At 40.8% G+C, this 14,098-nt stretch overlaps 1 protein-coding gene across 1 annotated transcript in view; it reads left to right on the top strand.

Annotated features, from left to right (window-relative positions):
* epha8 (eph receptor A8) overlaps positions 1-10,788 on the top strand; it is a 77,228-nt gene extending 66,440 nt beyond the window's left edge. The window contains exons 16-20 of the mRNA XM_034868477.1: positions 1,044-1,193; positions 1,727-1,917; positions 2,825-2,983; positions 4,916-5,814; positions 8,889-10,788. Coding sequence (XP_034724368.1) covers positions 1,044-1,193; positions 1,727-1,917; positions 2,825-2,983; positions 4,916-4,940 — 525 coding nt within the window. The 3' untranslated portion in view covers positions 4,941-5,814; positions 8,889-10,788. The remainder of the gene's footprint in view (positions 1-1,043; positions 1,194-1,726; positions 1,918-2,824; positions 2,984-4,915; positions 5,815-8,888) is intronic.
* The last annotated feature ends 3,310 nt before the right edge of the window (positions 10,789-14,098 follow it).

Genomic DNA, 14,098 nt, shown 5'->3' on the forward strand with positions numbered 1-14,098 from the left:
AATGATCTTAGAGTTTTGAGAATGTAATTTCTGTTTCAAGAAATGAGCCAAACCAATGGAGAAAAACTGTAATACACATTTGTTGTTTGTGTGAGTGTTTAAAGCAGTTGGACAGTGGGGTTGGGTTGATGGGTCCAAATAAACTAATCTGTCACTCAGTATGGTTTATAAATGGGTTTTTAACAGCAATGGAGCTTTATGACACAGATGAATAACAAATAGCAGGCCTATGAAGCAAAGAATACTTTTTTGTTGTTTACATTATTTTTAGTTTTTGGTCTTTTCATGGCATTTTTTTGCAATATAGCCAGAGTAACCATTGATTGACAACCACTGCTTATGTTTTAAGATTCAATACTTTATTGCCATACAACTCGATGCAAGTTGCTAGGGATTTGCTTCAGTGCGCTCATGACAGGACATCAACAAGATACAACCAAAACATAGAGCAGTATATACACATGTGTTATCCCACATGGGATCACACTTGACAAGGCAGAAAGAAAAAAGAGGGCCTACCGCTCACCACATACCTGGATGATAGTCCAGGAGGCTACAGTGGCAGATGGCAGATTTGGGTAACATGTTGCATAGGGATGCAGAGTGCAAATAGTATGGGTGGCATAAAACATATATAAACGTAATATAAAACCAGTGTAAAGAGATGTGCAAATTATACAGGCTCTTTGGGAGAAGCTTTTTCCATGATGTATTAGTTCAGGGATGGAGAGCTGCTTAGAAATTTAATGGCTCTGCAGTATGTGAGGTTTCTGTCTTAGTAGCTCCCAACCTTGGTGAAAAGGGAGTTGGCAGGGTGAGCCTCATCTTTTAGGATCTTTAGGCCTTTCCGGTGGATACGGGCCTCGTGGCGCTCACAAATGGGGGGAGAGTTTGCAGCATATGATTGGTGAGGCTGAATTGAATGTCCTGTCCAGCTGCAACCTCTGCTTGGTCAGTAGAGTTTGGTTCTTCAAACTCAAGATGTATAAATCTGCCTTGTAATGTCAGACACACCCTGTTAAAACGTCATTATGCCCTGACAGGGCGGGAAAATTCCAATCCGCTGGACGGCCCCAGAGGCCATCGCCTACAGGAAGTTCTCCTCGTCCAGTGACGTGTGGAGCTACGGAGTGGTCATGTGGGAAGTGACGTCCTACGGAGAGCGGCCATACTGGAACCTCACCAACAGAGATGTAAGCACTATCTGTTAACCAATTAACAAGGCCGGCAATTTACTAGAATTTACATTGTCCATTAGTCTGTTGATTACGTTCTTCATTAATCAATTTGTTGTTTGGGCTACAAAATGTCCCAAAATGATAAAAATGTCTTGTTATGTCTACAATGAAAATTAATTAGTTCATGGTAACATAGGAGAGAAGAAACTAGAAAATATTCACATTTGAAAAGTGTAAATCAGAGGATCTTTTGGCTTTTTTGATCAGTGTTTCCCAATGCCCAAGATGTTGTCCTCAATGTCCTAAAAAGTCTTGTTTAAATATCACAACTCTAACATATTCAGTTCACAGTCACAACGGAGTGAAGAAGCTAGAACATGTTCACATTTAAGAAGTCTTATTTTCATGAAAAAATGACTCAAACAAATTAATCAATTATCAAATTGGTTGGCTGTTTTATTAAATAGTTGACAACTAATCGATTAATCTTTGCAGCTCTACAACTAACCTATTTATCTTCATATCTATATTTTGCTGTACATGTGCAGGTGATCAAATCTGTGGAAGAGGGCTACAGGCTGCCTGCTCCAATGGGCTGCCCCGGTCCGCTACACACACTCATGCTGGACTGCTGGCAGAAGGATCGCAACGAGAGGCCACGCTTTTGCCAGATAGTCACTGTTCTTGACAAGCTCATCCGCAACCCAGAGAACCTGAAGTCAATGGATACGCTCTGCAGGTGGGTGGGCCACTGAATAGATCCATGTTTGCAGTGAAGCAACATGGGTGCATTGTGTCACATGCCTGGTAGTCTTTTGATTTAATTTGACCAGACAGTTTGCCAACATTTAATCAAATATTGGTTCATGTGATTAGCGGATTACGCTGCAAATCAAAGCAAGACACCATCTGCGAGGGGCTGAGAAGATGATCTCCTGGACAATATATGGTGACAGGCTGTTAGGCCACTAAGTAGCTGTCCTGGTGTGGGAGGCAGAGTAAAATCAATCTCATCCCGCTGCAATCAAACATGAGCGCGGTGGGATAAAGTTGCAGCCTAAAGTTTCCCACAAAGTTCTCTGGCAAATGAAGCGAACGGTCATGTTCGTTTTCCAATAAGCTCATTTCTGATGGACGCGCTGTGCGTTAAGTAAAAGCCTTGCTGTGATATTGACATTGATCCACAGTGGATCTGGGAGCTGGTTTGAGAGGACACCAGGGCCAAAGCTGGACTTGGGTAAATTGCTCAGTTCAGATCCCAGGTCCTATGGAGTCAGTGGTGCATGGCACTATGCATCTGTGTGTGTGTGTGTGTGTGTATTGTGTGAGAAGTGGTAGGTAGAGGAACAGGCAGAGAAGGAGTGTTAAGGATTTCTCTCTGCATTAATCTACTCAAAGCAGCCATCCTGCAACCACAGCCACCACCTCTTCTCTATCATTTTAACTGCTATTGATTTTCTGCTTCAGTTGCTAGCGCTCCCTTCCCCCCGGTCGCTCTGCCTCTTGCTCACCTTTTGTCATTTTTCTCATTTTCGGACTCCCTCCAAACTAATCTTTTTGTCTTTCCATTCATCTCTTTCTCTCCCTCTATCTATCTATCTATCTGTCAATCTATCTATGGCCATCTATCTCTCTCTCGGCCGCAGTTTAAACAGTCCTTCTGTGATGGAGAGAGCTATCCCTGACTTCAGTAGCTGTAACTCAGTAAACGAGTGGCTGGACACCATAAAGATGGGTCGCTACAAGGACCACTTTGCAGCAGGGGGGTACCAAACTCTGGGACACGTCATAAGCATGAACCAAGGGTAAGTACTGACCGTGATGGAGAGTGATAACAGCTCAGAGGTGATGCTGAGCTGTTAACTCTTGGCAGTATAGATTTTGGGCTCTACAAGCAATTGTACATAGCTTAAAGACCCTGTAGGGCAAATGTGTAAAACTAAAGGCCCACAATACATTTTGGCCCGCCTAGTTGTGTGCCAAACCAAAAAGAGGGTAAACTGTTTTCCAAACTGTAATTACACGACACTTCAAACTGAATTTAGCAGATTTTCCTAGTCTTTGAGACTCAGAAATTCCTACTCAACCCGTGAGATTGAATATTCTGGCCTGTTAAACAGGTTGTTGTGAGTTGGCTGTGTGGTAGCCTGCTTTGTTTTGCTTGATTTTTTAAAATTCTATGGTGCTAAGTGTAACTTTTTTGCTGACTTTGTTAGGGCTTTACATTGGGAATAGTAATCTTACTCTGAATGTCTTTTTAACAGAACTGCTCACATTCCCTAAATAACTCTAATTGCCTCTACTTTACTTTACTTTCTTTGACCGGTGTCAAGCTACTGCCAGTGAGCTCGACAGTTCCTGCAGGCATTTCACCTTAAAAGGCCCATCAAATGAGGGTTAAACTCTCTGAGGCACTGGAAAGCTTTTAATGTGAAATATCTGTACAGGAGGGGTGTCGCGCGGCCTTATGGTTAGGAGACAAACAATTTGATCCTAACATTCGCGGTTCAATTATGGCTGAGGACCATGGACTGTCATAATAATGGAGAGGGGGCTCCAAGTCTGAAAAGTGAAGCCAATGCGGAAGTGCCTTAAAGCGGCCTTCTATGTACTTTCCAGCAAGGGGGCGAGTCCATTGGCTCCAAAAAGAAATCTGTTTCTATAGAAGTCAGTAACCTCAGTGAAAATTTTCCGAATGAGTTTATGATCTCACTCACTAGTTTAAAGTCTTCTTCAACACAGCATGATGTTCATTTAGTAAATGATGGTCCTATTTTAAAATAGAAGACAATGCAGTGGGTGCTTTAGGGGAGTGCATGGTTACACGCCAACGTCTCAGCCATTTTAGAGGCTTAGCAATGCTAACCATGTCACTGTGTACATTAAACTAGGCGTGGACTTTATGTGGGTGTCCATGTTTTCATCCTAAACTTTGACCCTCTAACTGTGTTTGGACTTCATCAAAGTTAATTGGATCATTTGGGTCGCCTATAAACGTCTTTTTCAACATTCTGCCAACCAAGCTAGCTTGCTACCGTTAGCCTTAGCTGGTAAGTTATGAGTAAGTTTGCCAATTTTCTGTGCAGATGAATGGTGGCAGTACCCAGACGTCCACATTAACCCGCCGCGTTTTTCAAATGGATGATTCACTTCAGCTGGTTGAAATCAGCAACTTTCCATTTTTGGTGTTTTATTTTTTTTAGATCATTTTTGGGTCATTTTTAGGCCTTTACTTTAACAAGACAGATGAAGAAATAAAAGGTGAGAGACAGGGGGAATGACATGCAGCAAAGGACCACAGGTCGGTGTCAAACCCACGGCCACTGCGTCAAGGAGTAAACCTATATATGGGCGCCCGTTCTACCACCTGAGCTAACCCGGCCACTCCTATTTAGTGCTTTGCTTAGCGCTGCGCCATAGCAACACTGGCATCCTCCCCAGCCTTGCCCTCTCTTTAGAAATCATCCAAGTTAAAAAAAAAACAGTCTATGCTGGGGACCTCTTCTGCATGTCATTGCCTTTTATCTCAAACATCACTTCCTGTGTGTGTGTGTGTGTGTGTGTGTGTGTGTGTGTGTGTCATGCAGGGACATCCAGAGGCTCGGGGTGACACTGATGGGCCACCAGAAGAAGATCATGACCAGTGTCCAGCTGATGAGGGCGCATGTCCTCAACAAGAGTGTACCATCTGTGCATGTATAACTCCAACACTGAGGTTTCTCTTTGCTGAAATGTAGAAACCCGGGCTTCTGTAAGGTCTAGTGGGACTCCGTGGAATTCAAGATGATCCGATAAGCGATAAGTGGGAACTTTACAAGACTTTTTCCCAAAGAGATTGAAGAACAAAATGTGAACGGTTTTAACTATGGAGCAAGTAAACATGACTTCTTTGGGACAAGTCCGACCTTTCAATTTTTTTTTTTCCTATCGGATTGCATTTTCTGAGTTTAAATGTCTTGTTTATAAATGGAAAGACTGCCTTAATTACCACAAATTGATTTAAATTGTATTGTCTATAAAGAGAAGATAATTTATCAATCATGAAGTTATTAGAGAAATATGATTTACTGAACCGGGCAATAGTAAGTAGTAAGTACATGGAGTGATGTAGAGGGTGGGGAGGGGGAGGGGGTGTTTTCTGATGCTACTCAATGCTTCTACTTCAGGACCAGCTTGAGGAGAATGTGGCCCAGAAGGAGGCTCGAGCCAGAAAAAGGGGAGAAAAGTGAGATAGTGCTCACCCAAGTTGCCAGATCATCTCCACAGCCGAGAAGACCTACTTCACCCCAGGCTATTAATATCAACAACAGGCACATTTCTCCGCCATCTAACCTTGATGAATGAACCCAGGAGAGCCCTGGAGCCCTCTGCCCAGTTTAAAGCTGCGTGGCGCACAACTACTGTACTTGGAAGATGTGTATGATTCAGTTAAGGTGCACTTTATTCTACAATCTCTCTGTGTTGTGGAGGCTTTGCTGTTGTGTCACAAATCTCCTCTCAGCCACAACTGGAGTCCCAATGTTGGTCCGTTAAAGAATTAGCTTGTTTGAAAATATTACATAAATAATGACAAATTATACAGTATAAAAACCCAAGAAGAAAAAGATCTATCTGACATGTATTAGTGTAGTAAGTTGTTCGCTCATGAGATTTTTTTCCAAACTTTCTTCACTGTGACAGTAAACTGAAAAGAAAATATTTAAATTACAAGGAATATTTTTTTAAATGCATACAACATAATATTGGCCATTTCAAATACTTTGATAAATACTCTATCATGCATTTTCAGTATATTTCGGGATTACTTCTTATACCTCTTATTAATTGTATCCAAATGCAATGCATTCCCAATTAGATTTAAATCAATATCAGATGTTTTTCAAATTCACTTCAAGAATTAAAATCCTATTTCAGTTTTCAGAGTGAAATTTATTATTGACCTTGTGAGAGACTGTCCAACCCTTGAAAAATGACCCCATATTTACATTTTAAGTAGTAATTATAATGAGAGCAAAGCAGGAAATCATTTAACAAGGTACTAAGACCAAGAAGTCTGTTTAGGTTAGATGGAGGGGTCAACAACCACATGACTTTGACCCAGGAGACTGGAGTTGAATATAAAAGTAAACAGAGTCATTTTAACTTCAAGTAGCAAACCAAAGTACGTCACATCCTGTTACGTCATGTCACGATTTAGAGTTTGAATTTAAAATTGAACAAAATAAGCTCTGTGATCTCAACTTTTGAAATCAGAAGCAGCATTGACGATTCCCCTACTATACATAAACATAGAACAAAGGCAAAACGAAGGCAGCTAAGGCAAAGCTTGTTGTTTCCTCATTTTAACATGTTACATTTATACACCATAGTGCAGAACATTGTTATTTCAGAAGTTAAAGAATGACTTTTGTTATTGATTTGCTTTACTCTGAGCTTGAGGAGAGACTCGCTCGTCTGAATCCGATCCACATCCACACGCATTGACAACTCGCAAGTCATCAAGGGCTCGTGAGTTCTTGATTTGATCCCATGATCTACGATCTTCTCTCTGCTCACTCAGTCGCTTGAGTTGACACGTGCAGTTGTTGTCGCCTACTAAATTGTGAGTTATTGTATTTGCAGCCAAGATGGCTAGGAATAGTAGTAGCTAATGTTGCAAGAGGTTTTAATGTGGCACTGGTAGTAGACACTCGCGATTCGTGAGACAATTTAAAGATTCGGGTTGAAGATCCGAATGAGTCACGACTGAAACAGGTTTAGAGCTAACAACCTATGTGGACGTTTGGTTTGGAGGACTTACTGCCTTGGGAATAGTTTGATAGGGTAACCCTTACCAAAGGTCCTTCCTACCACATATCATGTGACAAAAAAATCCATAAAAACTGAATGGAGAACATGGATTGGGTGAAATCCAGGAAAGTCCAGATACAGCTAGTGAGTGGCCCATACACTAAGATTATTTAGTCAAACTCTTTCAGTTCGATTGTTAGTCTAGTTCAGTGGAAACTGCAAAAAAAATCTATTTTAAATATATTTTATATTATATGACAATATAAACTTTTCAAGGCATGCTTTTCCTTGACTACTTTCAGATACACTAATACATCTTCATGCAGCTTAAAAGCATTTTTGAAAATGCATTTGGATGATCCCATATATTGAAAATGTATTTGAAATGTTTGAGGCCAAAATTAGCATCAGTCATTGCTAGATGCTAACTCTAGCTTCTACTACATTTACTACATTATCTAGTTTGTAAGCTAGGTGTACAACAGAAGAGTGCTAATTAGCCAAGCACATATTCATGTGTTGTCTAACTCCTGCTAAAATATTGAAATATAAACGGTGTGTTTGTGAAAGAATTATCAGTAAAAGAAGGCAGCACAAAATATGTGTCTGCTGAATTCTGTTTATCATGATAGTTCCTGGCCTACAACATGGCTGCCAGTGTCCCACTAAGCACCCAATGTTGGCTCAGTCAGTGGTTTAACAGTTGTTTAAATTTGACAATGGCCCATGATCTTAAATAAAAAAATTAAGTAACTCATGATTGCCAAACCTGCAAAGTTGTGTACAGATTTTTTATATTTACCGAAAATCCCCCTTAAATGTTAACCCTTAAAAATCCTTAAATACAGGCACACCCAATCTAAATATACCGTACATCTTTTTAGCTTTTTACAAAAATTAGACGTATATTTGGAGATCGTCCCCCAGCTTTCCAGTTATCAGCCGATTGAATGGGCACCACCATGGATATGACCATACTCTACCTCCTTGTTGGCTCGGTAAGCCGTTATCATCTATTTCTAAGTTGGATCACCAATCAGCATCAATATTCTACTCCTGTGGCACTGTTAAGCCCACTTCAGACCAAAGATTTGCAACGAGATGAGTTGAAACTTGCAGCTTCTTGCAACAAGCCGCTCTGCAGCGGTCTTAAACCTGCCAGTTTACACCAACAAGACAAGTGGATCATCTCCATAACAACCCCTCTTTGTACTTCTGACATTTAGGCTTTTTTGTAGCTACGTAATTTGTTTTATGTAAAAATGAATGTGGATAATGTCAGTAATATTGCAATGCTTGCTACAGTTGCAGCTTTAGTGATGAATCGGTGAAACCATGTTTCATTTCTCTGATTCACTGCTTTTTTCTCGCTGCCTCTCTTCAGTCACTCTTTCTCACTTGACCATTACCGTGCTTTGGCTCGTAATCGAGGCTCCTTCTAATACTCCGCCATTTTCAGCTGGATTATAGATAATTTTATTTCTATGGTTTATAGCTGATTTCATCAGCTGACTTCTGTATTGGTTGTTGAAACAGGTGACATCTCTTTCGTTCTAAAACCAGCCTCTGGAGACTTGGGCAGCTGAGTCGCAGCGACACCGTCAGCTGGTTTGAGTGGAGCTGAGACGGACCGGTTCAGACCGCTGGACCGCTTTTCCCTGTGACGTTCTAAAATGGTTTTGTCTCGTTGCAAATGTTTGTCTGACCTGGGCTTAATGCAGACCTAACACCAGGCGATGTTATGCTCGCAGACACATTTTTAATATCAGAGTAAAATCACGACAGTCTTGACAGAGCCGGGGCACGCTTCTGTCATCTCAATCGTTTGGTGTAATGTAGTCAGAAAACTCCGTCTCAGTCAGTGTTTTTCCCGTCTTGGTGTTGTAAAGTATTAAATCTTGGTAGCATTTTTTTTATCAGTCAATGCTTGGTAGTGAAGTTAAATCATGTGAAAATTGTCAACAACCAATGGGTGCTCTCCCACCAGCACCAAACAGGCTAAAGCCAGTATTGTTTATGGTTGCTATCATGCTAAGCTAAATGCTAAAGAGGTAAATGTGCCGATTTACAACCCTTCTAAACCAAGACATCCAACAGAGTTTTACCAGGGGGTAAACACAGAGCTTTGAGTACTGGCACCATTCATCTGCTTGTACTGTACAGCAGAACAGAAAATCTGCAAACTTTCCCTTAAGTTACCAGTCAACGTTATCGGTAGCTAGCTAGATGGTTACATTTTTAAAAACAAATCTACAGTAGTGAAGAAGTCTTGCAAATTCTGACCCTGCAAGATCCCCAGTCTTTGCCAGATATTATAGTCTGTGACTAAAAAAACTCAGGGACATTATGAGAGATTGTCTTTAGATGTAAGAGGGTGTCAGACGGAGTCTTTTAGTGTTTGATAGGAATAAGGGGACACAGTAACAGTGACAATGGTAGGGAGCTGTATCGGCAGGTTGGGGTATTTTTAAGTTACATAGGCCAGGTAAGTTAAGTTTCTTATGTTCCTTACATAATATTCTTAACTAACGCTACAAACGTTGGTAACTCAAACCACAATCTTTTACTACATTGGTTTTCACAGTGGTGTCCAGGAACGGGAACTATATATTTTCACTATAAGTAATCAAATGACAGAATGTATGATTCTTTTGGTAATACGTTTCACACACTATTTTTAATCAGCTGATGGCCTGGAGTTCAGTTTGTGCAGTTTAGAGTCCTTGACATGAACAGTTTTAGGAAACATTGTTTTACTAAACCTAATTTAAGTAGTTTGGTTGCCTTAACCTAACCAAGGAACGTGCGTTTTGTTTGAATTCACAATTGGACTTCCAGAGCGTTATGCCAAGGGCTCCTGACACTCGGCAACTGTTAACATATGAATAGGTGATAACGGCCTTCTGGACCTACTGGTAGGCATAGCAGACCACTTCTAACCATATCTATGAGGCTGATAAACTGCCCATTCAATGGAGTGATAACATCCAAAATGGGTGACTATACCCAAGTTTTCTTTTCAACATTTTAGGACTAATATTTTGCTGGGAGGGTGTTACACCTGAAAGCCAAATGGTAGCGAATCTTGCTTACTTCAGTGGATATTTTAGAATTAACGCCAACACGAAAACTTATCAGTGCAATAATGATGTATCCCAGAGTACATATGGGAACACTTTTTTTTTTTTTTAATGCTGGGAATATGTTATAGTACACATAAGCTACACAGACTGTAAAATAAAGTGATACTTGTGATCAAATGTGATGATGCTGTTCATGTTGATGAATAGGCAAAGAACATGTGAGTGGAATGTTAATATCTAAAAGGTTCTCAAAAGTACATAATCAGCCCTAATTTATACCCCTCTCCGTGCCATCATGGGAATGTCTTTTTTCTTGTGCACCTCAGTAGGTTTTCCTCTAGAAGATTGATGTCAGTTTATTATTAGAGAAGAACCTCATGATATTTCTTGAATATGTAATATAGTGGCATTTCACTACTGTTTTTTTAGGATGCTTTTGAAGACACTGGATTTGAACTGAAAACCCATATTTTATAAAGTTAGGATATGTTTTTGCTAGATGAATTGATTTCTAATGTATACAGAGAGTTCAGTCACTGGAAGAAAAAAAGAAAAGAATGCAACCGGATTTATTCACATTTCATTATTTATTCATGCTTATTTGTTTTCCAAATGATACAACTCTGAGATGTTTTATTAAAGTTGATGAATCATCTTTGTTGCTAATGATAAACCATAAATGTGCAAACTGTCCATAAATACACAATAAAGGAAAGTTTGTCTGTGTGTGACTGCAACAGGAATTTCCCGACTATTTCTAATACATAGCGCTCATTTAGTTTCACTTATTTTTGGTTGTTACTGTTTGCACGCTCTAAACGTCACGGGAGCTGTAGTTGTTGAACGCAATAAAAATAACACTTTAAGTTGGTAATATCTTCTTGTTCAAAGCTGTAGTGCTTAGTTTCTGCCACCCCCTTGAGAAATACTAATTGATGACAAAACTGTTGGCGTGTCCACATGATACAAGCCTTCCGTGACCACCCCCTCTCCTCCTCCACGCAGTTGCTAATAGCCAAGGAGGACATGGAGGATTAAAAAAAAACATGATGGACTCTTCAGAAGAAGAAATTGTCTTCACTCAAGTTTCTGCAAGGGGTGGGACGCCACACTCTTTTAAACATAGCCATACTGAGAAATACAGAAAATGTTGTATGGAGCTGATTGCTCGAATGTAACCAATATTGATTCAAATCAAAAAGTTACGCACTAAAGTTTTAAAATGGATTGAATGACTACAAGTAATGTGGATGTGTCACAGAGAATTATCATCCAATTCTGAAGTTCCCCACAGCTGTATGTCAGCCATCTTTGTTGTTCCAACGTCATGGTTATTCCATTCTGCAAACAACTTGCCATAACTGCAGCCAGCTGATTTTGGAAAAAAGTTACTGTACAGAAGGTCTAACACATGGCAGCAAACAAGCTAGATATTTTTTCAAGAAGAAGAGTGAATATTGAAATCTTATAATCTGTATCGCCCATAGATTAACATAGAGACATTATTTCTAAAGGGGTTGATTAGTTAAAGTGGCTTTTAACCGATTTCAATCCAAAACGCTGATCATAAACCGGTCCAGACCAGGTTGGGTATGCAGCATAAGTATTCCGAGGCGATCCTAGCCAGAGCCTTTGACTCCGTTTCGTTAGCAGTTCCTCTTCCTACCCTCTGCCCTTGATATTACAGAACAGCAGACATAGCACGGAGACCACTTGGAGGGCAGAATGAAAGTGGGCGGGGCTTAAAATGGAACACACCTGCCCTTGTTTACTTTTAGCCTAGTCTCTGTGGAGTGAGATCTGGCTACACAGATGCATTCTGGGAAGGGAGAAAAAACACTCAGGGTTGTTCGCATTTCTTTAAACCAATCACAATCATGTTGGTTGTCGCTAAGCGCTGAACACAGTGACAGTGGCTCTGCAAATTAGCCTCAGGAAGGAACTTGTTTTGGTGGAACATTTGCACAATGCAAAAGTAAACCAAGCATGCCCGCCTTATTGCACATCAACACTATCTCCAAAACTTGTCATTTTTATCGTGTAGCTTGCTAGCTCGAAGTTTGTTATTTCAACCCACTAATCTCACTTCGTGGCACGGCCCTCAGAAGATAGCTGTGAAAAAATCATGTCTGTTTACCAATAAAACTAGTTAAATAAACAGCATTCACCTCATGATGCACTCATCCTCCCTGCATGAAATGTTCTATGGATCCATCCTGACAAACATGAAAGACATCAGCATGTAGTCCTGAATGCGCCCTTCGAGAGAGATTCTCTCGAGGAGTGGTGCATCATTTAAGCAATCAACTCACAAAACTTCATTTTTAATGAGTATTTTTTGCGTTCAGAGAGGGTGGAGCTCAGGAATCCATCAAGGACACAACCATCATTACCCCGTCTGGACGGTCGTATACAAGAAGCATATTTATAGTCACCCCGAGTTTGATCAGGAGTTCATCTGAACTTTGCGACACCATAACGCTCACTCTGCAACACTCAGGTTGAAAACAATTGACTTTGACTTCCTTAATGCACATTGCTGGGTTTTTGAATTGAATTCGAAAGTAAATTGCTTTTTTTTATGCAGGAATGAGACCTGACCCAGCTCTGAAACATCATTTTGTGCTCAGCCTGAATGGGGAATGAGCCTGATGAATCTGTGTCTGAGTAATTGTCCTTTCCTTCACCTTAGGAGGGCTGTTAAGAGATAATCCTCTCCTTTGTGAAACAAGACCTAACACAACATCATTAATCTCATTACTAAGGCCATGTTGCTTTGTTGCCACAGAGTCCCACTCCCAATTATCAGCTACAGCCCTGTCCCCATGACAACGGCAAGTCCCGCCCATCTCTAACGACCATCTACACTGTCCCCTGATTGACTTCTCTGAAAACCGGCATCGGTGGCACTTTGTATCTGCAATCAGGCACCCTCCGAGCCTCGGCTGCGTCCGTGTCCTCATGTCTCCCCTGATGTCCTGCAGTTGACTGCAGACGGAGCACAAAGCTGATCACGACAAGAGCGGCCCTGGCGTTTCTTATCGCCTTTCAGCAGGTCTGCATCACGAGGGAGCGGCAGACAATGCAGATGGATTTAAATGCTCAAGCATTTATTGTCAAGTTTGCTTCTGTCGTAAAGTACCAACAATACAAGTTTGTTAACAAGCTTTCAAAGCTGTGTTAATCTAGTCATTATGAAGTCTTTGTGAACAACATTGGAACAATGCGTGTGTATACTTTGCAATGTTGTAATTCCAACAGCATATTTCATCAAGTAGCCTACAAACCGTGAGAGCGTGGCGAGAAGCTGTCCCTGGGGAATGCCTTGTCAGTTCCCACGGCCAGCTACTACCATTGGTAGTTTTAGATTTGTTCTTCATTATTTTTCCTTCACTGATGGGACATGAACAAAACACAGAATATCTCTCAGCTCCAGAACACTTTATCTGACAAAATTGGAAAAATAACTCTTCACTACAGAATGCGATTAATGATCTATAAGATAAGTAGGGAAAGAGGAGTGAACAACCAAATGACTGGTTGAAAAAATTCATGAAGATAACAAACGACTTATGTAAATGTGGCAGAGAGATAGACACTTTCCTTCTAGCAAAAAAGGACCTGATGAGGGGTTAAACCAGGGTGAAATTACCAGCATCAGTGTGTACATACATTTTGTGTGTGTGTGTGTTGGAAGTATGTGGTAGAGCGAGTGAGAGAGTAATGGGGATTAGTTTTGAAGTCTTCCCTGTGCTTTCTCACCATAGTTGGAAATCCGTAGCAGGAAAAATTAACCCTCTCTTTGATTTCCTGTTGCACACAGAGAAGTAGAACTGAGTACTGAGGGAAAACCGACACTTCCAAGCCAGTCTGCACCTCAGGCCACTACATAGGGTCTGGTGTAGGGTCCGTAGCATGCGTATGTACGCATATATTCAACACAGAACCATAAATACCCTGTACGCCGCCCTTGAGTGTCGAGATAGGCGCCTCTAAATAAAATGTATTATTATAAATCCCAGCACTCATTAAACGCCTGGCAACATT

Source organism: Etheostoma cragini, chromosome 4, assembly GCF_013103735.1.
Source record: "Etheostoma cragini isolate CJK2018 chromosome 4, CSU_Ecrag_1.0, whole genome shotgun sequence".
Lineage (NCBI taxonomy): Eukaryota > Metazoa > Chordata > Actinopteri > Perciformes > Percidae > Etheostoma > Etheostoma cragini.